Raw genomic sequence first — 21,175 nt, 5'->3', positions numbered from 1 at the left:
TTAGATAATTTTTAATGTTTCGTTGGAACGTCCGATGGAAAATTTCCCATCGGACGTCGGGGTTAGCAGCGCCATTCACAAAACTGGCCATCAACACGTCTGGGGGTTAGCAGCGCCGTTCACAAAACTGGCCATCAAATCAACCTGTGGACATGGATACATATAATGTATTTACATCTTCCGTTTTCATTCTTCTGTGTTTTTTCTCGAATTGCGGTGAACATCCAACAGAGTTATGTAGTTACATGCAACTCAACCAATGAATATGCAACACACACCTCATCCAGGATCTATCTACAACATGGAAAAAAAAATATTCAACCTCCCAACCAAAGCCACAACAGAGTTCAGCACACCATGATCCTCTAGCCTCCAAATCCTCATTTTTTCTTCTTTCCAAACCACAAATCCAAACTAGTAGCCATTAACACCATTAATGAACAATCCCCTACATATGCTATTCTGCTAATCTGCTAGATAATTGATGATGTCGCCCAAATTAAATTAGATGTCATAGGCCTCTGGCGAGCATGGCCTGCAACTCCTCGGCGGAGCGCTGGCTCTGCAGGCGCATGTCCTCCTTGAACTTCCTGATGAAGAGCTCGGCCCTGAGGTCCACCTCCCCCATCCCCTTCACCACCCCGAGCACGCCGCCGCCGCCCCTGCCGGGGCTCCTCAGCAGCACGTTCCTCATCGCGCCGCCGGCGTGAGCCGCCGCTTGCGCCAGCTTGCCGCCGGTAGCGCGCACACCCGCAGCTGCAGCGGTCGCGACGGCGCCGCCCGCGCGTGCCGGTTTGGCACGGCGGGGGTTGGCGTCGGCGGCGCACACGCGCGCGGCACCGGCGGCGTGCGCGGGTGGTGGTGCCGCCGTTGTCGGCTTGGCGGCGTCGTCGCTGGCGCTCGGCTCGTCCTCCGCCCGCACGACGCGGAGGGCCTTGGGTGGCTGCTGGTGGTGGCTGTAGAGCTCGTCGACGTAGACCGGCGCGAAGCTCCGGCGGTGCTGGCGGCAGCACCCGCGCCGCGCGTGCACGGACGCCAAGGACGACGACGCCGTGCGCCGACGGCGGCCGTCGATCCGCTTGATGGACTTGCGGATCCTCGACCCGACGGCCGCGGCGATGCCGGCGCACTTGGTGCGCCACCACCGCCACGGCCTCCTGCTGCCGCGGGCGCCGCCGCCGTTGATCCCCGACGACGACGAGTAGTAGTAGGCGGCAGGTATCGTCCCCGCCACGGCGCCGAAGCAGGACATGGGCCGGAACAGATGTCAGACGATGAAGTGTTGCCTGCGAGAGGAGATCAGGAGACTGTGCGTGCGTGCGTGCGTGTCGTTGTGAGCTTGGCTCGAGGGAGAGCTGGGAGACGAAGCTAGCTGTTTATAGTGCGGTGTCGCCGTCGTCGGCGAGCGAGTTGGCGTGGGAAGTCCGTTGGCGCGTGAGTGAAGGAGAGTGAGGCGCCTTTCGGCGGTCGCCGGTTGGGCCGGGTAGGACTCACGCTACCTGGTTGACTGCCAAGCTTTCTCGTTGGCGGTTGGATTCGGGTGCCACCCGCATCTCCCCTTTACCTTTGCTTGCGTGTCTTGCAGCTGGCCAGCTGCTCCTTTTCTTTTCTTGGCTGATGGCGACGAGGCTGTGAAACAAAACAAGGCAGCAGTGTGAGCTGGGTTGGGGTTTGTTTCCCGTGTGAGGAGCCGCAACCCGACCGGGGATCCCGGTTTCCCGGCCGGCCGCGTAGGGGACGCGTTCCTGCACTCTCAAGGATCAGCTGGACCTGAAGCTGAATTATTTTGGAGTTTTTGAAAGTCGTCCCGTTTAGTTGGGAATCGTAGTGGGACGGAATGGGACCATTCTATGGGATGATTCCACATAACATTTGGTTGAAAGGATGGGAATGTCCATGTTTGGATGGAGCGATGAGGGATAAATGATTTGACGTTGTTAACATCATGTGTGCCGCACAGAACAGGGGTCCATTCATTAGCTTCTTAGAAAAAAAAACATGACGATGGTCATCGTTGAACTTGCAAGCCATTGCCCCTACCCTGCCTTGGCCTCGAGCCGTCGCCGCCCTGCCCCCGCACCGACCACTGGCTACTGCCCCTGCCCCGGGGCGCTAGGAGCTCGCAGCTCCAGTGCCAAGCACCGCCGCTGCCCCTTGCCTTGCTGGGAGCTCGCCCATCTTCAGCGCCAGGCGTTGCCGCTGCGCTAGCCCTGCACCGTCCTAGCCTCGAGCCCAGCACTCCGGCGAGGGAAGGTCCGAGGTCGGTTGGGGGCAGGTCCACGCTGCAGGATCGAAAGGAGATGGAGAGGGGGAATGAGTCATGGGCGTGCGGGAGGAGATGCACCTAGACGTTGTCCAAGAGGGACGAGCTCGTTCGCCAATTTCGGTAGAATCGAGCCATCCCTCTTTTTCATAAAATATTCTCATTTGATGTTGTTCCCGTCCCACCGTATCCTAACCAAACACTTGTAAAAAGTGGATGACTCGTCCCGTCCCATCCAAACACACCCATAGGCAACAAAGAGATTCACAAATGGTAATATAAGATAGATGTGTTGTTTTCCCTTGTTTCTCTTTTCTTCGGATAGGGCACACGAATACATGCTAAGAGATAACTAAGTTGGCTGTTGAACAATTGGACTTGATATTAAAGTTTGCGATCGTGTTCGATCATAAACTCTGTGTGTACAGATATAGGCGAGATGGGATTCGCAACAAATCCATATTGCTCGTACCCATTCTCATTCTCCTGTGTTATCTGGTCAAGCTATCTTCTTTTAATTCATTTGTGTCACTCCTCTTTGCTCCCAGTCTTCTCCTTTCTTGCCCCCCTCCCTCCCGCCGAGACGGAATGACTGGGATGCAAAAATGAACCCAATAATATTTCTCGATCACCTGATTAATTACGATGACATGCCACTCTAGTTTATTTATCATCCTAAATTATTTATATGGAATGTCGTTCTAGTTGATTTTTTATCAACTTCTTGGATTGACCTAATCACCTAATGACCATTGCATCCATAGCAATAACAGACCACAACCACACACAAACCGGTGTTATCTTTGGAGTTCGATCTTTGGATCACTACTCCCATATGCCCTAGCTAGCAAGGCTATTAGCTCCATGATATCCTGTGTACAGCTGTGCTAGCTAGATCAGATGCCTCTTGTCCAGTGGACAACGTACCAAAAGCCGGGCCATTTAGCTAGAGCTTACTCAAAGAAACAGAGCACAGCTAAGCTAAGCAGCCGAGCACCGACCTGCTGTGGGAAGAAGCACCACTTGTGTGTCCAAGAAAAGAATATCAAATACCAGCCACCCTCGGAAATTTTATTTCTCCCAGAATAAGTAAGGTTCTTGCACTTTATAATTGAGTTACAGGCTTGTGAAGGATTCGGGACAGGTGAGCAGGGGGTGAATGGGAATCTTTAAAAATTCTCTCCAAGAATAAGGTCTATATCTCGATTGCCACTCCAAACGCACCTCACATCTAATCGTTAAGATGACACAAGTCAACTCGTGACAAGCTCACACTAGGAACGAATGGGACCGCTCAAAGCGTAGCCGAATTGAGACAAAGCAAAGCACCGAAAAGCTTGCACGATGGAAACAAGTCAAACCACCGTTCAACTATTACTTGAATAAGCATACTTGAGTTAATAAGAGGTTAAGCAAGATTACAAGGTGGCACTGATTAGCAAGTGATTGTAGAGATTAATTCACGAACAGACAAATAATTGAACAGTAGAACTGTGGCTTTCTTACCTTGCTGGGCTACGGTGCGCTAGGTCCACCTTCGCCTGTGGCCTGCGCGCTGGGCCTCAGCTGGCCTGGCTGGGCGTGCGGCCTGCTGCCCCGCCTGGGCTGCTGGTGGCCACACGGGCGGGCAGCTGGGCTGCCGGCCTGCAGAGCCTGCTGCGCGCTGGGCTTCGCGAGCTGGAGCTGCTGCCTGAGCCGAGCTCCTCGCTTGGGCCGCGCGTGGCAGCTGGGCTGCAAGCGAGCGAGAGCGCTGGCCCGCCTGCCTCCTCGCAGGCCTGGTCCACTGGTGGACCAGCTGCCGCCGGCCTGCGCGTGTGACGCACGCTCCTGCCGACGCCGCGAGCCTCCTGCGCGAGCGCCTCCGCCTGAGGCTTGCGTGCGGAGCCAAGCTCGCCTGGTGCACGCACAGTGCCACGTTGGCCTGCTGCCGCGCCTGTGCGTGCGCAGCGCGTGAGCGCGCTGCGTGCTGCCCGCGAGGCCGCGACTGGCCTCTCCTCCCTGCACCTGCGCACGAACAAACAGTGGGAAGAAAAACAAGAACACTCGAACAAGCTCCCCACTTCAAACAAAAATTCCTCCCTCAACGCACCATGGATCAAAACGAAACTTGAGCTATAGTTGCACCACCTTAAAGGGCTAATAGATTCATGAGAAAGATCTCGGAAAGCTCGAGTATTCATCGCGGATTTTGGAGAAAACCGAAACCTACCAAGGACACAGTTTTGGGAAAAACTCAAAACTCAAGCCAAATTCACGAGAGATTTGAGAGGATCACATCAAAGATACTCACAAGGATCCAAGGAATAATTTCCCCCAACAAACCTCACGGGATTTGAACTCAAATGCGAAGAACGAAAAATCCTCGAAAATAACTGCGAAAATAGCAAAAAAGATAAAATGCAGATCTAGAAAAGGAGAAGCAATTGAGCATGAAATTGATCTTTAGATTATATCACCATGTCCAGTTACAAACTAATCCTAAGCATAAACAAAGATCAACATAAAGATCTCTCACCTCTCTTCCCTCACACTTCTACCAAAGGCTCTCACAAACAAATGAGTAGCCCACCTCCCAACTAGCTCAAAGAGATGGCTGCCCCAACAGCCCGCCCACATATATATAGGCATTCGAAAAAAAATTAGAATGCCATAGATGAAATATACATCTCAAATACCCCCGGGAGTAAAATCATCCAACTTTTTCCTCGTACTCCAAATCAAATCCTAAACAAGATCATGGCATTTGAGCTTCGGCTAATGGACAAGTCCAAGGTGCAACTTGAAGACAAGCCCAAAGAACCATCTTCTCCAACTTAAAGCCTTGCTCTTTCAAGTCAACAGAGAAAAAGTTGAGGAAGATGGCAACTCATGGAAGCTCAAGTGAAGAATAAGATGATGGTGATAATGATGAAAGCTCCTCAAGTGATGAAGAAACCAAATTCTTAGTAAATGTGTACATCAAAAAGGTCTTCAAATACGTGAAGAAAATCAACATGTACGACTATAATGTTTATTTGAGAGAAGGACGTCATCATCAACAAGTGAAAATCATGAAGATCAAGCACAAGAAGAAGACGACGAAGGAGAGGAAGCCCAAGCAAGAAGTCCTCATCGCCGTCCGCGAATGGATAAGCAGTGGAGAATTAAGTTCTTGTAGCTCAAGTGACAAGCAAGAATTTCACCACTCGCTTCATGCAAGGTCCTCTTCACTTTAACAGTAACAGTGATATATCCTCTTCACTTTTTCACAGTCTAACACATTCTTTTTCGCTGTTCTTAAGATGTAAAGTGCCACACGTGATTTTGAAAATCAGTTTACAAAATAAATTAACAAGAAAAATAATGATCCAAATAACATACCTTCAACGCATACTCATTCCTCGGCTGTCGAACTGTACCACCCTCGTAGCATCTCGCAGGACCCTCAAGCTCGAGGGCTGGCCATAAACTACTTAGACGGTAACCAGAAGGTGCTACGGTTCGCCCTCGCGTCCGCACCCTACCTTCGGTCTTCCACTCGCCATCAAGTTAATGTTCGCCCTTGCCCCACCCTCCTCCCTGCATCTCCGACGACACCATCGAATCCGCCATAGCTCCCCCCTACCACCACCACGCTAATCTTCCCTGATATGCCTACCCCGAGCCTACGCTATCCAATCGACATCCTCTGCCGCGTTGACCAGTGGTGCTGCTGCCACCTTATCTCACCGCTCCTGCACCCACCACCACCGCCGAGCCAACCTGCCGCTACCATCCCTCTCTAAGTCCAGCGTCCCTAGGAAACTCCTACCCCCAAAGCTCTAACCTTGCTCGCTTGAGGAGCTCATTGGATATCCTCCTCGAAAAGTTAGCAAATTCCTCTTGATAAAAAAGGCAATGCTACCGAATCAAGTGTAGTTAGCATATGTTTAGGATATCCGAGTTACTTACACCCATTATTTTGCGCATTTATCTTTATCCTCTAACAAGACAAACACAAGGCATTGCTACAGCCTGTAGCGGAAGCCTGTGTACCTCGTCGCACCATTTGACAGTAACTCAATGCATCTACGCATCATATGCGTTCAACTTTTCTCATTTCATATGTAAGAGAATCTATACATGAACCAATTATAGATACTGTGTGCTGCTGAAGAATGAGAGAAGCTACTCTTAACTCTGAAGATGCAAAATTGAGGGCAAGTAGAACTTTAGAAGTCACAAGTACATTATATTATCCCGAACAGAGAGGAACAAAGCACTTTATGCTAGACACAAAGTAGCAATACATACAGGATCAAACATTATAGGTACATCAGCTTCACAAATACACCATAATCTACAAGCCAAACCACAGTGCTAAGTGTTAATGTTAACTGATAAAAATCACTCATGTCCACCTGGACATGTCTTCGCTTTTGTGAAGTTGAAGTCAGTGGGCTTCCATACTGTACCATAGCATCCATCCTGTGGATGTTGTGGCTTTCAGGACCTCCTAATCATCTTCTGCAACTGCACAACAGAGAATCAAGGCTAGGGTTAGGATACAAATTTTGGACCAAGGATTCAGTTGTGCAAAATCGGGAAACAAGTGGCCTAAACTGTCAAGGGTTCATAATGCTGGAGGTTTAGATGTTCAGAAACAGCAACTCTATACATTTCTACATGGAAACCAGAAAAGAGAAATGCATATAGTGGATGTCAGTCCACCTTCCAAAAATAACAAAATAATGTCTTCCACAAATATAGGCGAAATATTTTAACCTCTTGCAATATCCCTAATATGATATTAACAATAAGGGCTCTGAATTGACAACTTTGTAAACCTCATTTCAGATCCAGCATCTAGCACTAATTTCAGTCAACTATCCCAAGGTTAAAGCTGCCTATTTCTATCAAGAAAAATGATGATTACCTTTTCGGATAAAATGAACTGTCAAAGTATGGCATGGTTATGCCGTAGGAATAAGATCTGCCCTCCCCAGTTACCTTATCTTTTCTTGCTCCTCCAGTTGCAGGTAAACCAGAATAACTAACGCTTCAATTTACTTCATATATCATTTCAGCCTCCGCCGCTCCTCGTGTCAGGTTGATAGATTCATATACCAACAAGAAAAAATAATATCATCTCATATTAATGGCTATCGCGGATGTGAGTTCTGACAGCAATATTCTTAGCTCAAAAGAATTCTTCGCTACTGAACCTTGAAGCATAATTCTACAATTGATTAAAATAAATCTATCTTATCATATAAATTAGGTAAACATAAAACAATGCTAATTATGATTTTAATTGCTTTCTCCTCTCAGCACACATACTTTTTCTTTTATTCCTTTAATATAGGACTGTATCATCACATATATATCACCGGTTCTCACCATTAGAGAGGCTTCTATTCCTTTAATATAGGACTAGGTCATGCCATATCATTGGTTCTCACCATTGGAGAGGGAGGAAAGCACACATCATCCAATGCCTGCCCGTGCGCAGGTTACATGTTGATATGATAATGATTAAAATGTTGCTATAGTTTCGAGATAAATTCAAAGAAATAGCCGACGTGCATAGATTCAATCTTATCTTTTAGCTATGGTGTGAGATAAATTCTAACAATAAAATAACATAGGACATGTCTCTAGTGATAGCTCTTGATAATCCAGTTTACTCACTAAGGTAGCATCATTAGTTCAACTTTATTAGAATAACTATCTAAACACAAAAAGATGAGCATGCTGCTGTACTCTACTGCTTTTTTAATCCCTCTGAAATCAATAGCATGTAGCTCAAAAAATGATTAGAGATATCACATTGCTCATATAAATTTACGTGTTATTGACTTACATCACTATTTTTCTTTTGCTATTGACTCTTCCTACGATGGAAATGAAAACATGTCAATTTGAATACATTCCATTCACATCAGAAAAAAAAACTCTACACAATGTCCTCCCATGATATTCTTAAGAATTTATTTATATTTAAGAAAAATAAACTCTGCATGACCTTGTCATAGTCTCTCAAAATATTGCATGACCTTTGTAAGCCTTGAGCAAGCAAATGCTTGTTTAAGGAATAGAATGCGCATCTGGTTCCAAATGAGACCTGAAACATCCATGAGTGGCATACAAGTATAAAAGTCCTTAATCTAGAAGTCATAGCTAAAGTTTATTATACTGAAAATTAACAGTAGGAAAAGCATTACCAGAAATCCCGAGGTCCTTTTGCTGCCAAATTACTCAGTAGACTTGACGGTTTGAACTAACCTACGCCCTTGTCAGACCTGTATTCCATCAAAGAAAAGTTATGGAATGGTTGACCTTGAGATCTACATACAAACACAACTAACTATATTTCATTCCAATTTGACACTACGAGGAAAACGGTAAGAGCATTATGTACCAGAAATTGCCAAGCGACAGGAAAACGGGTAGCACCTAGATATCCTCGACATTGACGCCAGCATCAAAGATGGAGATGTGCAGCTTCGTGACTGACTGGAGCGACTGAGGCAAGTGAGACTACTACCAGTAAACAGATCACGAACGAGTTGTACAGTTGCTAATGAGGTGGAAGTGAAGCAGTAGAAATGCTACCTTGCTCTGGAGCAGTACATGACGATGATGCTGTGGAGCTCAGTAGGCAGATTTGTGGTGGTATTGCGATCCTTTTGTTGGTGGCGTCAAAAGGGACGGAGGTCCTGCTGGGGTGGCTCACAGTGGTGGCACACTGGAGAGATCGCAGACCCGGAGGCGCAGCTGCTCAAGTTCATCCACCTCCTGGTTGGGAGTATCCATTCTACGATGAGCCCCCTCTGATTAGATCTGGGCCGCCAGGATATCTCGAACCGGACTTTGCGAAAACATTAAAAACTTTTCCAGCAATCGTTCCTGAGGTTTGTGTTGACGAGTCATCATACCTTGCTAATTATGACCCTTTAGAGTATATGGAAGCTTTGTCTCTGGTTAGGAGGAAAATCATTCATGGTGTGGAGCCTGACATTCGTGATGTTCAACCTAGTTTGCTTCTTCCTGTTGACACAATCTTGCGTCTTATGAGATCTTTGCCTTTGGTGGCTCGTTTCTTCCATGAGAAGCACTGCTGCTTCCAGGACTTGTCATTTCAGGGAATGGTCGGTTCCGTCTGAGGGATTTGTGATGTCATGCTCCAGGAGTTTACGTTTGAGAATGTACGTGACATTCATGCAAATAGTAGCTAAGTGTTCAAGGAAATGTCGGCTTCTTATGGGGAAACAAGTGAACTTCCAGCGGATTATCCTGAATTAATCTATCAGTTGGAGAACTATGGGCGAATTAATCTATCAGTTGGAGAACTATGGGGCTCGTGATACATCTGAATACTTAATTTGCCTTCCTTCCCATGGGGAACAAGGGTTCCGCGCTAATTAGGATGATAGATTTTATTCTTGAGCTGCCAGGAGGAAGTGCAAGAGATATGGCAGGCGCGGATTATCTTGTATGGCAGGCGTTCTAATGCTTTATCTCTTGCGCTCCCTCCTGGCAGCTCAAGAACAAAATTTATCATCCTAATTAGCGCAGAATCCTCCGGCGGAGGGGCTGGCGGCGCGGCCTTCGGTGGGGTGCGGACCCGGCAGTAGGGCATGGAGGGGCCGGCGGGGCGCCCGACGCCTGGAATCCGTGGGATTTTCCCGCAAGCGTCGGGGGCGCCTGATTCTCTGGATTCTCGGTTCACGTTATACTCCCGCTCGGGAAAAAAAAATCCGAATGCTCGAGAATCTACCAAGAATAATAGCGTTTCGGGGGGGGGGGCTTGTTCGATTTTTTCCACCGAATCGGCCCCAGAATCCGAAACAAACACGTCCATTGTTGTGCTCCCAACCTTTTTTTTTACAGGCTCCCTTGCGATCTGGGCTGCTGGATGACAGCCTGCTAGGGACATTTCCCACCACCCCCATGGTACATTTGCGTTATACTCCTGCTACTTTTCAGATGATAGCGAAGTGAGCCTCTACCTCCCTTGCTTCTCGCATCAGAGGAGAGCTCCTCTCTCCCGTGATCCCGTTCCAAAGTTCAGATCGAGCTTGTGCTAACAAATTTGAGCGATGTCGCCTGCAAATGTAGCAAGGAGTTCAAACGGCGGCTGCTGACCTGGGGGCGCCGCCACGGCGCCACCGCTGTTGAAGCGCCGTCGAGGTGCGGCAAACACCGGGAACTAGTTGTCCTTACAATATTACCCTATTTGTTATGCGCTTGCCCATTGATGTGTTCCTGCTTCCCGGTCTCTGTCTCCTTCCTTATTTCCTTATTGTAAAGATTATATATTCGTTTTTGTTATAAACTTCTCATCTGATTTTCATTGAGATCTCAATTACTCATACCGTACCAAATTACAAATTATTTTATTTTTTTCCAAGCTTATAGTAAAAATTATGTACCTACATATAATTACATATATATATATATATCATGTCTAGAAAAGTCAACACGATTTACGAGAGCAGTTTTCATTGGGTGCAACAATTGAGAACAGTGTGCCAAGTCTCTGAAGTTGAATCAATAGTTGCCCATGCAACTCACACAAAAGCCACGTTTGCATTCACTCGTACTCCTACTTGAAAAAAATAGGTAGGTTCACACTTTGACGGCAATCACCTTATACTCTGCTCATCAGGGGGAAATATCTCATATTTTGAATATTCATTAATAGGTGCATTCCATCAGCAAACATGCAACGAAAACAATTTTGTTGATGAATTGTTAACGGAGTAACAGCATCTCCAGCAGTCTCCCTTTCCCCAATCCAATTATCATATTGGGAGATTTGATAAGAAAATAGTGTCCCACCAGTCTCCTTTAACTTAACATTTTTTCAATAATTATTAGGACAACCCAGTAATCCCTAAATAAAAGAGGAGCTGTGACTCCCCCAATAAAATAGTTGGATTGGGATGAGATTATTGGGAGACTGCAAAAGCAACTCTCCCAATAACGATGAAAATAATTTTGGGATATCCCTATTAGTGATTATTAGAAAATATTTATTAGGAGACTGTTGGAGATGCTCTAAGACTAACAGCATGTCATAATAGGTAGGCCAATAAAACCGCGAAAGACCAGACCATGATGTTTTGAAAATCAACTGCCACCGCTTGAGGATGCAGAAGTCACATCTTTTGCTCGTCAATATTGGATATGCTTTGGAAAACTGCTTTTTCTGGATTCTTGTAATCACCATTTTCTTTCTCTTCACCGTGTTCCATCTATCAGAACGCACCATAAAAATGTGTCCATGCCATAGAAATTCGGTCTAAATTTAATCTATGCTATTTCGTACACCTTGGATACAGGACATTTCATCCAACTTAGAGGAACAAGTGCATATGTTGCATAACAACGATTTGTCACCAATAGAACAATCCAAGGTAGACCACTAAACATCTAAAACTCAATGTCGGAAAAAATATGTGATAAAAAAATTCGGAAAAAATAAAAAAAACGAAAAGCGATTAAACCATAAATACATTACAACATTTCATTAATTAACCATATAATAGACTGGTATATATATGAAAAAGAAACAATGAAAAGAGCTCCGGCCCGTGGGTCCACGCCGGAGAGCCCAAAACGCGGCGCGGCGGCGGTTTCCCGCGGCCGCCCACCATTTCTCTGCCCCCAGAAAAGCTTCCACCATGCCGCCGCCGCCGCCGCCGCCGACGCGTCGTCCTCTTTTCCTCGCCCCCCACGCCTCCTCCACTCCTCATTCGGACCTGCCATGGCCGCCGCCTCCAGACCCCTGCCGCTCCGCCTCGCCGTGCCGCTCGCCCTCGCCCTCATACTCGCGCTCGCCCTCGTCACCGACTTCCTCCGGGCCTCCTCCTCCTCCTTCTCTGGCCGCATCTCCGCCCTCTCATCCTCCACCAAAACGGTAACTGCGCCGCGCAGCCCGCATTGCCCTGACACGAACGCCATCTTCTGAGCAAATTTCGTCATTCTAACCATTGTTGCTTCTCTCGCGACTTCGCGAGTACAGGTGAAGAAGGGGAAGCGCGCAAAGGACGACGTCGAGCGTTTGATGGGGCACCTGAACGCGACGTACGCAGACCTTCCGGCGCCGCGCTGGGACTGGGAGGAGATGCCCGCGGCGCCCGTGCCGCGCCTCGACGGGGCGGCCGTGCAGATTGGGGATCTCCTCTACGTCTTCGCTGGGTACGGGAGCCTCGATCATGTGAGGAACTCACCATAGCTGACTGTAGTTAACAATCGCATTGTTCGTAATTATGGATCCTTTCCTTTTTGCTATGTCTTCATCAACTCATTCAGCGACACAGCTGAATGCATGTTTCACTGAAAGGGCTGGCTGAACTGTTAAATTTGGTTGTGTTGGTAATAAAGGCTTATAATCGAAGTATAGGAGTAATCAATCACGCTATATAGCTGCACAAACTTGTGTGATATGAGCTTCATTTCAGCTGTTTGGTTTCAATTTTTCATGTGTAGCATAGAATTGGAGCATAGGTCATTGCGAAATGAATCCTGCATATATCACTGATCCAGATTTCGACTTTTCCGGGAGCTGCTCATAGTGTTCAATATTTCAGCAAGTAGGATCTGTATCGATGTGTTTGACATGAGCAAGAGCAAGCATTTTTTTTCTCAGCAAACATGATTATTATGGTGACACTACCCTCCCTTTCTGATATGTTGCCCTGCACTTTGTGTTTTCAGGTTCATTCTCATGTGGATGTGTACAATTTCAGTTCAAACACATGGACTGAGAGGTTTGATATGCCCAAGGAGATGGCACATTCGCATTTAGGAATGGTGTCAGATGGTAGACATGTTTATGCAGTTTCTGGACAATATGGGCCACAATGCCGTGCCTCAATAAACCGCAATTTTGTTTTAGACACGGAGACAAAAGAGTGGCATGAATTGCCCCCTTTACCATTGCCCAGGTATATATGGTTCAGTTTACTAACCATAACCTGTTCAGAGTTATAGCATTGATTCTTATGTGCTTCCTATGTCATTGTTTGCTGCTTCTATCTGTAATTCAGTATATGATTAAAGACACCTTAGATTAGAATTTGGTCCAACTCCATTGGCATTGCAAATCATGCTACTAACTTTATGTTGTTTGTTTCAGTTTTTTTTTTCTAATTTTATGTTCTAATATCTGAGCAGTTTAGATGCCTAAGAATCAAATTGTAGTATCGTGCCTGAAATTGATCTTTTAGCATATCACATGATAGTCCTAAGCCTACAAAATGAGTGATAGGGGACACGTATGAAATTCATGTATATTTCAAGGCCCTACATCGACCATCAATCCGTATTTTCAAATTCCGCGGAAATGATGCATTGCTTGCATTCCATATTGCTCTAGCTGTTGTTGGCACATAGGACTAAGAAATGTAAAACCGTCAGGTATGCACCGGCTACTCAGCTTTGGCGTGGGCGGCTCCATGTTATGGGTGGAGGAAAAGAAGACCGTCATGAACCTGGGTTGGAGCACTGGAGCCTTGCTGTCAAGGATGGCAAGGCACTAGAGAATGAGTGGCGAGCTGAAGTACCCATACCACGTGGTGGACCTCATCGGTATGTCGGAGTGTACTTGTGTCATTTGTCTTTTAAGGAATGGTTGTTGGTATTTAGTCCTTAGACGCTCATACTGGTTATCCTTTGCGGTGGTACTGTCATTCTCTCAGTAGTCAGTACCATAAATGAACAATACTTTGTAATTTCTGACTTCAACTTTTTGCAGGGCATGTGTTGTTGCCAACGATAAACTATTTGTAATTGGTGGACAAGAGGGAGACTTCATGGCTAAACCAGGATCACCTATTTTTAAATGCGTACGGAGGCATGAGGTATGTATACGGTTCCCAATGCCTAGTCATGCACCTGTGGTTTGTTTTCTCATCAAGACCTACATTGGACCATTTTGAGACAAACCTACACCATGAAAAACATGGTATCTTTAACACTATTTTTTTTTGTGTTCACCATCTTCTTTAGCACAAACAAATTCCCAGAGTTGGTATATTACTTTCACAGCAAAGGCTTCAACATCTTAAGCAAACCTATACTTTCAATATCAGTCCTGGTGTCCAGGTTCTGTTTGTGCCAACTTTTTGCTGCAGCTTCAGTCTTACAGATTCAGCATTCCACTCTGGCAGGTTGTGTATGGCGATGTGTATATGCTAGACGATGGAGCCAAGTGGAAGCAACTGTCTCCAATGCCAAAGCCAGATTCCCACATTGAATTTGCATGGGTTGTCCTTAATAACTCCATAGTAATTGTTGGTGGAACTACAGAGAAGCATCCTATCACCAAAAAGATGATTCTTGTTGGTGAAGTCTTCCGTTTTGATTTGGAAACATTGGTAAGTTATTCCAAACCATTTTGCTTGTGGACTTCTTTAGGTTTTTGAGTCCATGATAGTTTCCTCTGTATTTTGAGGATCATAATAAATTAAAATTCTATGCCATTTTTGCAGACCTGGTCTGTCATTGGGCGCATGCCTTTCCGAATCAAGACAGCCTTAGCTGGATATTGGGAGGGGTGGCTCTATTTTACTTCTGGGCAGAGAGATCGAGGGCCTGATAATCCAGCTCCTAAGAAAGTTGTTGGTAGTATGTGGAGAACAAAGCTGCACCTTTGATGTTAAAATTTATGACAGGGGTTTTCTGTACACTGTAGATTTGTATCTCGTACTCTAACTGCTAGGACCCTCTCAGACAATTGTGCTTTCCTGTATTTTGTTGTCTACCTATTCATATTAGCTGCTTTAACTAGATTTCAACGTTTAGGATATTTGCTTCTGCAGTACTCCTGAGTACTTATAGTAAAACCTTGTAAGTGCCTTCTCCAACAGAGATTTGACTTAACAAAACAGAGGTTTCACTTTCTGTAGAACATCTCTTTCTATTTTCTGACAGATGTGTTCATCCCACTTTTTTAATGCTAACATGTCTCCTGATTTCTTGTTGATGTTGTCTACTTGTTTTGATTCTCACGTCTGGAATCTGAGTTCAGAGATGCCTCCACACAACCAGAAGAACTTTCTAAAGCAATCTTGCCCTCCAATGGACGTAAGCAACTATCAGACTTTGTGGAAAAGATTATTCTTATTGGAAATATTCAACGAAAAGTAATGGAATAAAGGAGAAACACTATACGCTGATGTATTCTTTTTCTAGCTGTTGCAGAGAGGATGGAAATATTTGATGCTTGTTTTTTTCCCCTTTGCCTTTTTCTATTTTTCTCCGAATGTATTCTCACAAATTGACCTGAACATGCCTCTGGCAAAACTGTTGATGTTTTCCTGTACACCAATGGATGATTCAGCAAGCACCATTCTTTTATAGTTTCGTGGGTCATTACAAAATAGGATTCAATGTCAGATCATATTTATACCCTCTGTTACAACTGGGTTGGCCATCTGTTTGTATAGTATTATCATTTTGTAATCATGACAATATCTGTCCAATTATCTGAATTCGTCATGAAATAGAAATGTTCATCCGAAATATAATTGTATTGAAACACTAACAATTATTGCATTTTCTTCTTCTCATCATATGTGTTGATGGCAAAAATTGACATGACAGGTAAGGCACATAATTGTGTTAACAATACGCCTTGCACGCACGAACATAGAACTGGTAATTTTTTTTCCCAGAATGAAGAACTAGTTTGCCTGCTATATTTATAACTGGATCAAATGATGATAATTGTTATGACATTTTCTTCTCAGGATGCCAATTGTTATGATAACTTTTATTTATTAGCTGTTGGGGTGAGGAGTGAGGACACGCCGGGTGATGGTGACTCAGGTAACGTTCTCCCCTGTCACAAATAAACTTTGCCGGCGTTTACAGGGGGCTGTCACGCTTAACAGTGACTAATCACGTGAGGCTAGCCTCGTCCTTAGTACTGGTAAGTTTTGAAGCTTTCGGCACCACCGTTAATTGCCGACTATTGTGGCGGATGGACGACCGGCCGGCGATGAGGCGTCCCTGTCGGCTCCAGGCAAGATGCACGGTCACCAACTCCCACCGCAAAATGCACGGGTATGCTTCTTTTTTCCTTCAGAAAATTCAAAAGAGCACTCCTAGTCCCATGAAATGTTCTGTGTATGACAGCCATGGTTCTTTTTCCTTTTAGACTTTTATAAGCATATTTTTAGATCTTGCATTTCTTCTATTCTGTTGAACATCTCCCGTCTATTGTTAATTTTCTTTGTCGTATCATGTGATAATTCAACATGTCTCCAAGTACAACCCAAATGGTAGACCAAATGTAGGTAAAATCATATCAAGCCAGCTCCTCCTCCAAAAGGAAAAAAACAAACAAGAGAGAAAATTCTTCTATGCAGAATCAATTATCCATTTTATCCTTTACAAAAAACGAATCTTTCCATTGAGGTGCTTGAAGCAATGAAGCCTAGAAAAATTCTAAGCAACACCGTAATCATATAGCATCATGCGCATCGGCATCCCTAATGAATGTTTCCCTGAACTGCAGGCTGCTGCCACTTTTAGTCGGCGTCGAGCTAGACGCCTACACCGGCTGCCGTGCGCGGTGAGGTGAGCCGTTTGTGGCCATGGCTCTGCCCCGGGATCGGTGGGCCATGGATGGGGCCGGCGCCGCTCCATTTTTGTGCTGACATTTTCTTCAAGGTCCGGCGATGATTTGCAAGGTCCGGGGCCTGATTTGACAGAAGCAATAATCAAACCTGCTGGATGTTTTTTTGTTGAAACTTAAAACCCGGTAGAGAGTGCCGGATTGGTATTAATTAAAAGAGGAGAGAGTGACAAGGTCTAAGCCAAGTATAAAAGAAAAACTATAGCTGTACAAACATGAAAGAAATGAGATCACTCCTCAATTTCGAGGATAGCGCCTAGGTGTCTAGCTCCCGCCAAGATCCAGCAACACGCTTCCTCTTTGATTTTGCAGAGCAGTTGGTCTAGACTTTTGAACTTGCGTTGGAATACTCTTGCGTTGCATTCCTTCCATATTTTCCAGCAGACGAGGATGATTAGAGACCGCAACCCTTTTAGGGGAGCTCCATTCGTAGATCCTAACGCTGACCACCATTCACTGATGGATGAGAAGGTAGTCTAGTCTCCTCTAGTTGGGACGTGTGCAGCCACCCACTTAAAGATTTTGTCCCAGACTCGAATGGTACAGGGGCATTGCGTTAGCAGGGGGACAAGGTTCTCATCATGTGAATGACATAACATACAGACCTTTTGATTCGGCCATCCTCGGGTAATAAGTTGATCCGCTGTCCACAGCCAGTTTTGATAGGCTAGCTAGGACAACAATTTACACTTGGGCGGTGCCCAAGTTCGCCACATGAGGTGCTCCATGTCAGAGGGGGCTGATCCTACGAATTGGCCCTTGTACGTAGAAGTCATTGTGTACTCCCTATGCTTGGTCAGATTCCAAGCAATAGAATCGGGTGTGCCTTGAGTGAGCTGTATCAATATGGTTCTGGCCCATAGTTGAGTAAATTCTGATAGTTGTGTACTTGATGATATGATCGCTATGTTTATGTCTGAAATCCACCTGTTGTTTGTTAAAGCATCCTTGTGGGTGTTTCCCCATCTCCTAGTGTGATGGCCGTAGCGGAAACAGACAAGCTTCGGTCTTTCTCATTGCATGGTATTGGCATACCTACCCAAGGTTTGTGTGGCTCCTTCCATTCCTGCCACAGCCAACGGATTTGTGGAGCTCGCGCAAACTTCTTAAAATGTAAGATTCCTAGGCCGCCTAGTTGAGTTGGTTTGCAGGCTTTGGGCCACGCAACCTTACATTTCCCTCCCACGATCTGGTCTGTGCCCGTCCATATGAATCGTTTCCGTCGTCTGTCGATTTCTTCGAGAACCGCAACTGGAGCATTAAGGGCGGATAGTAGTAAATCGGTTGTGAGGAGAGGACTGCTCTGACTAGGATTCTTCTGCTTGCTATGGTGAGAAGCTTGCCGACCCAGTTAGCTAGCCTACCATTCGCTTTGTTGGAGAGAGGTAGGAAGTCATCCTTTTTCAGTCTACCCAGCCTAGGGAGAGAGGTAAACCTAGGTATTTTATTGGGAATGATGTTCTGGCCGCCGGAAAGGGTGCTATGATAGAGTCCAAGTCTATTATGTTGCATCGGATCGGTGCTACTGAGCTCTTCTAAATGTTTGTACTTAAGCCCGTGATGCGACCAAATTTGTCCAGTAAAGCTTTGATGTTACAAACATTTGCGGTCGTCGGGTTGATGAAAATTGCTACGTCATCCGCGTATAGAGAGAGGCAGAGCCGTGCATCTTTGCCTCTTAGTTTTGATAGTGCCTTCTTTTCGGTCGCAAGGTGGAGTAGTTTCTGTAGTGGGTCAATTGCTAGAACAAACATAAGAGGGGACAACGGGTCTCCCTGTCGAAGCCCTCGGCTGTGTTGAATGTCCTCTCCCGGGGCATCGTTCATGAGGATCTTGGAAGTCGCAATGCTTAGTAGAGTTGTGACCCAGCTTCTCCATTTCGGAGGGAAACCCTGGCGATGGAGGAGGTCTAAAAGGTAATCCTAGCGCACCGAGTCGAAAGCCTTAGATATGTCTAGCTTTAGCATGAGAGATGGGGTTTGGACGAGTGAAACCGACGAGCAAGGCTTCTTACATACATGAAGTTGTCGTGTATTGCTCTTGTTTTAATGAATGCACTTTGGCTTTCTAAAATCAACGTGTTCATGAAGGGCTGCAGTCTTAGGGCCATCATCTTTATTATGATTTTTGCGATTGCATGGATGAGGCTTATGGGGTGGAAATCTGCGATGGAGTCGCCTTCCTCCCTTTTTGGGATGAGGACTATGTTGGCCGAGTTTAGAATGTCGAAGAATTCATGGCGCTGGCTGTGGAAGGCATTGATTAGGCTCATCAGTTCCGCTTTAATTGTCTCCCAACACTTGTGAAAGAAATTGATTGTAAAGCCATCGGGTCTCGGAGCTTTATCTTTGGGCATAAGTTTGAGAGCTCGTTTTACTTCTTCTTCTATGAATTCAACATCAAGAGAGGGTAGGTTGTGCGATGGCCAAGAGAAAAAAGATCCCAATTGAAATCAATATCCCTTTCCTGTGGTTTTTCTAGGACGTTGGAGAAGTGGGCTTGGGTGACGTCATCTTTTTCCTAATGTGTGGTTGCCCAGCCGTTTTTCTCTTCGGAGTTTGGTGATGAAATTTTTCCTTCTCCTGAAATTAACTTTTAGATGGAAGTAGCGTGTGTTCGTGTCGCCTAGTCTGAGGTTTGTTATTCTCGAGCATTGTCATTTTCGTAGCCTTTCTAGGATCGCAAGACCAATAACCTTCTTCTTTAGTTTGGAGCGCAAAGATAACTCATCATCGGATAGTGATCGTGACTCTTGCGCAATGTCTAGCTGGAGGATGACCGATTGCACCATATGGGCCGAGCTTCTGAAAAAAGGTTCTTGCTCCATTTTCTTAAAGGGAGGGCAGTCCGAGCGAGTCTGAAGTTTAGGCGATGGACAGGGTTTGTATGGGTGTTTGTAGTGGACCATACCTCCTGTAACACCTGTTTGAAACCCTGCATTGAAATCCAAACATTCTCGAATTTGAAATAGCGCGGCCGCGGTGGACTCTCTTGGTTGGAGAGGAGCAAAGGGCAGTGATCTAATAGAGAAGTGGAAAGGGCTGGCAGGACGTGACTCGAAAAGGTTAAGTCCCAGGCTTCGTTGTAAAAAACTCGATCGAGACGTACTAGGGTTGGATTGCGACATTCGTTGCTCTAAGTGAACTTCATGTTCTGCAGGTGGATTTCTTTGAGTTTGCAACTATTTAGGGTGTCCCGAAATTGTGCATACACCGAAGGTTTAAGTTGGAGTTGTTCTTATCTCGGACTCTATAGATGAGATTAAAGTCTCAAGAATGAGCCATTTTACATCCGGTTGTGGTGCCGTGTTTCGAATTTCATGTAGAAACTTTGTTTTTTTCGGAGTCTCTTGTTGGGCCGTAGACTGTCGTTAGGATGAATGACATTGCGGTCGCTTTTAATGTGACTGTGGCGGTGAGAGAGAAATTGCGCCGTGTAATATTGTTTAAATCCACCACATCGTCATTCCAGAGTAGAAGTATGCCACCCCGTTTTCCTGAAATCCCTCCCGCCGGCAAGAATGCAAAGCTGCGAAGCTTGAAACCTCCAAGGTATAGAACCAGTTGATCGTCGACATCTTCGTTTCCTGGAGGCAAACGATGTGGCAGGAAGATGAGGAAAACGTTTCTTGCACAGTCGATCGACGCGCTTCCGAATTTAGTCCCCTGACGTTCCAGCATATGATGTCTAGGTTGTTGCTTGTCATGAAAAAACAGCAGTGAGTCTCAGACGTCCTGTCCTTGCGCAGAAGGCAGGAGTAACAATTAACATGCAAGTGAAGCAACCAATAGTTCGAAGCTTAAGCCTGAAAGACGAACGAAACGCAACTGGGGGTACTGTCTAGTGCTATTGAACGCCCTGCGCAGAGGGCCGCACTGATGTGGAGTGCTGATGAAATGCAACGCTAAAAGAAGATACATGGCGAACATGTCGCGCTCGGATTGCAGAGACTGTAACATTCTAAACCATGCTGTTGTTCTCTGGCAGTGCATCCACTGCTTGAGGCCCTCCCAGCTTGATGAGGGCGTCTGTAAACCTGCTGGATGTTTGACGTTTTGCTAATAATTCTCTTGCATTTTCTGTGTGTGATCGACATCGTCGTCATCGACTTTGACTGCAGGTGGCTCTCCAGACACGCAAGAACGAGGCATGACACGATATTTGCAGCACTCCGGATGCCAGCTAAACCTAGGCTTTGGTGCTCTAGTTTTTATCCTATCTGGAATTCCGGACTCCCGGAGGTTGCTTGTGTGACTTTGACTAAGCAGATTGCATTATTCTAATTAGGGTATAACGACCAAAGC

At 45.9% G+C, this 21,175-nt stretch overlaps 2 protein-coding genes across 2 annotated transcripts; one reads left to right on the top strand and one right to left on the bottom strand.

Annotated features, from left to right (window-relative positions):
• Nucleotides 1-157: 157 nt before the first annotated feature.
• LOC101762609 lies at nucleotides 158-1,599 on the bottom strand. Its single transcript, XM_022827411.1, has one exon. It carries the CDS (start codon nucleotides 1,250-1,252, stop codon nucleotides 512-514), a length of 741 nt encoding a protein of 246 aa, XP_022683146.1. The 5' UTR covers nucleotides 1,253-1,599; the 3' UTR covers nucleotides 158-511.
• Nucleotides 1,600-11,861: 10,262 nt separating this feature from the next.
• Nucleotides 11,862-15,133, top strand: LOC101777769 (kelch repeat-containing protein At3g27220). Its single transcript, XM_012847001.3, has 7 exons — nucleotides 11,862-12,146; nucleotides 12,252-12,446; nucleotides 12,947-13,176; nucleotides 13,649-13,819; nucleotides 13,986-14,091; nucleotides 14,401-14,607; nucleotides 14,722-15,133. Exons 1-7 carry the CDS (start codon nucleotides 11,994-11,996, stop codon nucleotides 14,884-14,886), a joined length of 1,227 nt encoding a protein of 408 aa, XP_012702455.2. The 5' UTR covers nucleotides 11,862-11,993; the 3' UTR covers nucleotides 14,887-15,133.
• The last annotated feature ends 6,042 nt before the right edge of the window (nucleotides 15,134-21,175 follow it).

Source organism: Setaria italica, chromosome VI (genome assembly GCF_000263155.2).
Source record: "Setaria italica strain Yugu1 chromosome VI, Setaria_italica_v2.0, whole genome shotgun sequence".
NCBI classification, from domain to species: domain Eukaryota; kingdom Viridiplantae; phylum Streptophyta; class Magnoliopsida; order Poales; family Poaceae; genus Setaria; species Setaria italica.
Note: the sequence above shows the minus strand (reverse complement) of the source record. Positions and strands in the feature narration are given on the sequence as shown.

What these genes read in the sequence shown, in the direction of transcription:
- LOC101762609 (XM_022827411.1), bottom strand. Translation starts at nt 1,252, where the DNA reads ATGTCCTGCTTCGGCGCCGTGGCGGGGACGATACCTGCCGCCTACTAC.
- LOC101777769 (XM_012847001.3), top strand. Translation starts at nt 11,994, where the DNA reads ATGGCCGCCGCCTCCAGACCCCTGCCGCTCCGCCTCGCCGTGCCGCTC. An exon ending in GGTACGGGAGCCTCGATCAT is followed by an intron (nt 12,447 to 12,946) that starts GTGAGGAACTCA and finishes TTGTGTTTTCAG; the next exon opens with GTTCATTCTCATGTGGATGT. An exon ending in CCACGTGGTGGACCTCATCG is followed by an intron (nt 13,820 to 13,985) that starts GTATGTCGGAGT and finishes AACTTTTTGCAG; the next exon opens with GGCATGTGTTGTTGCCAACG.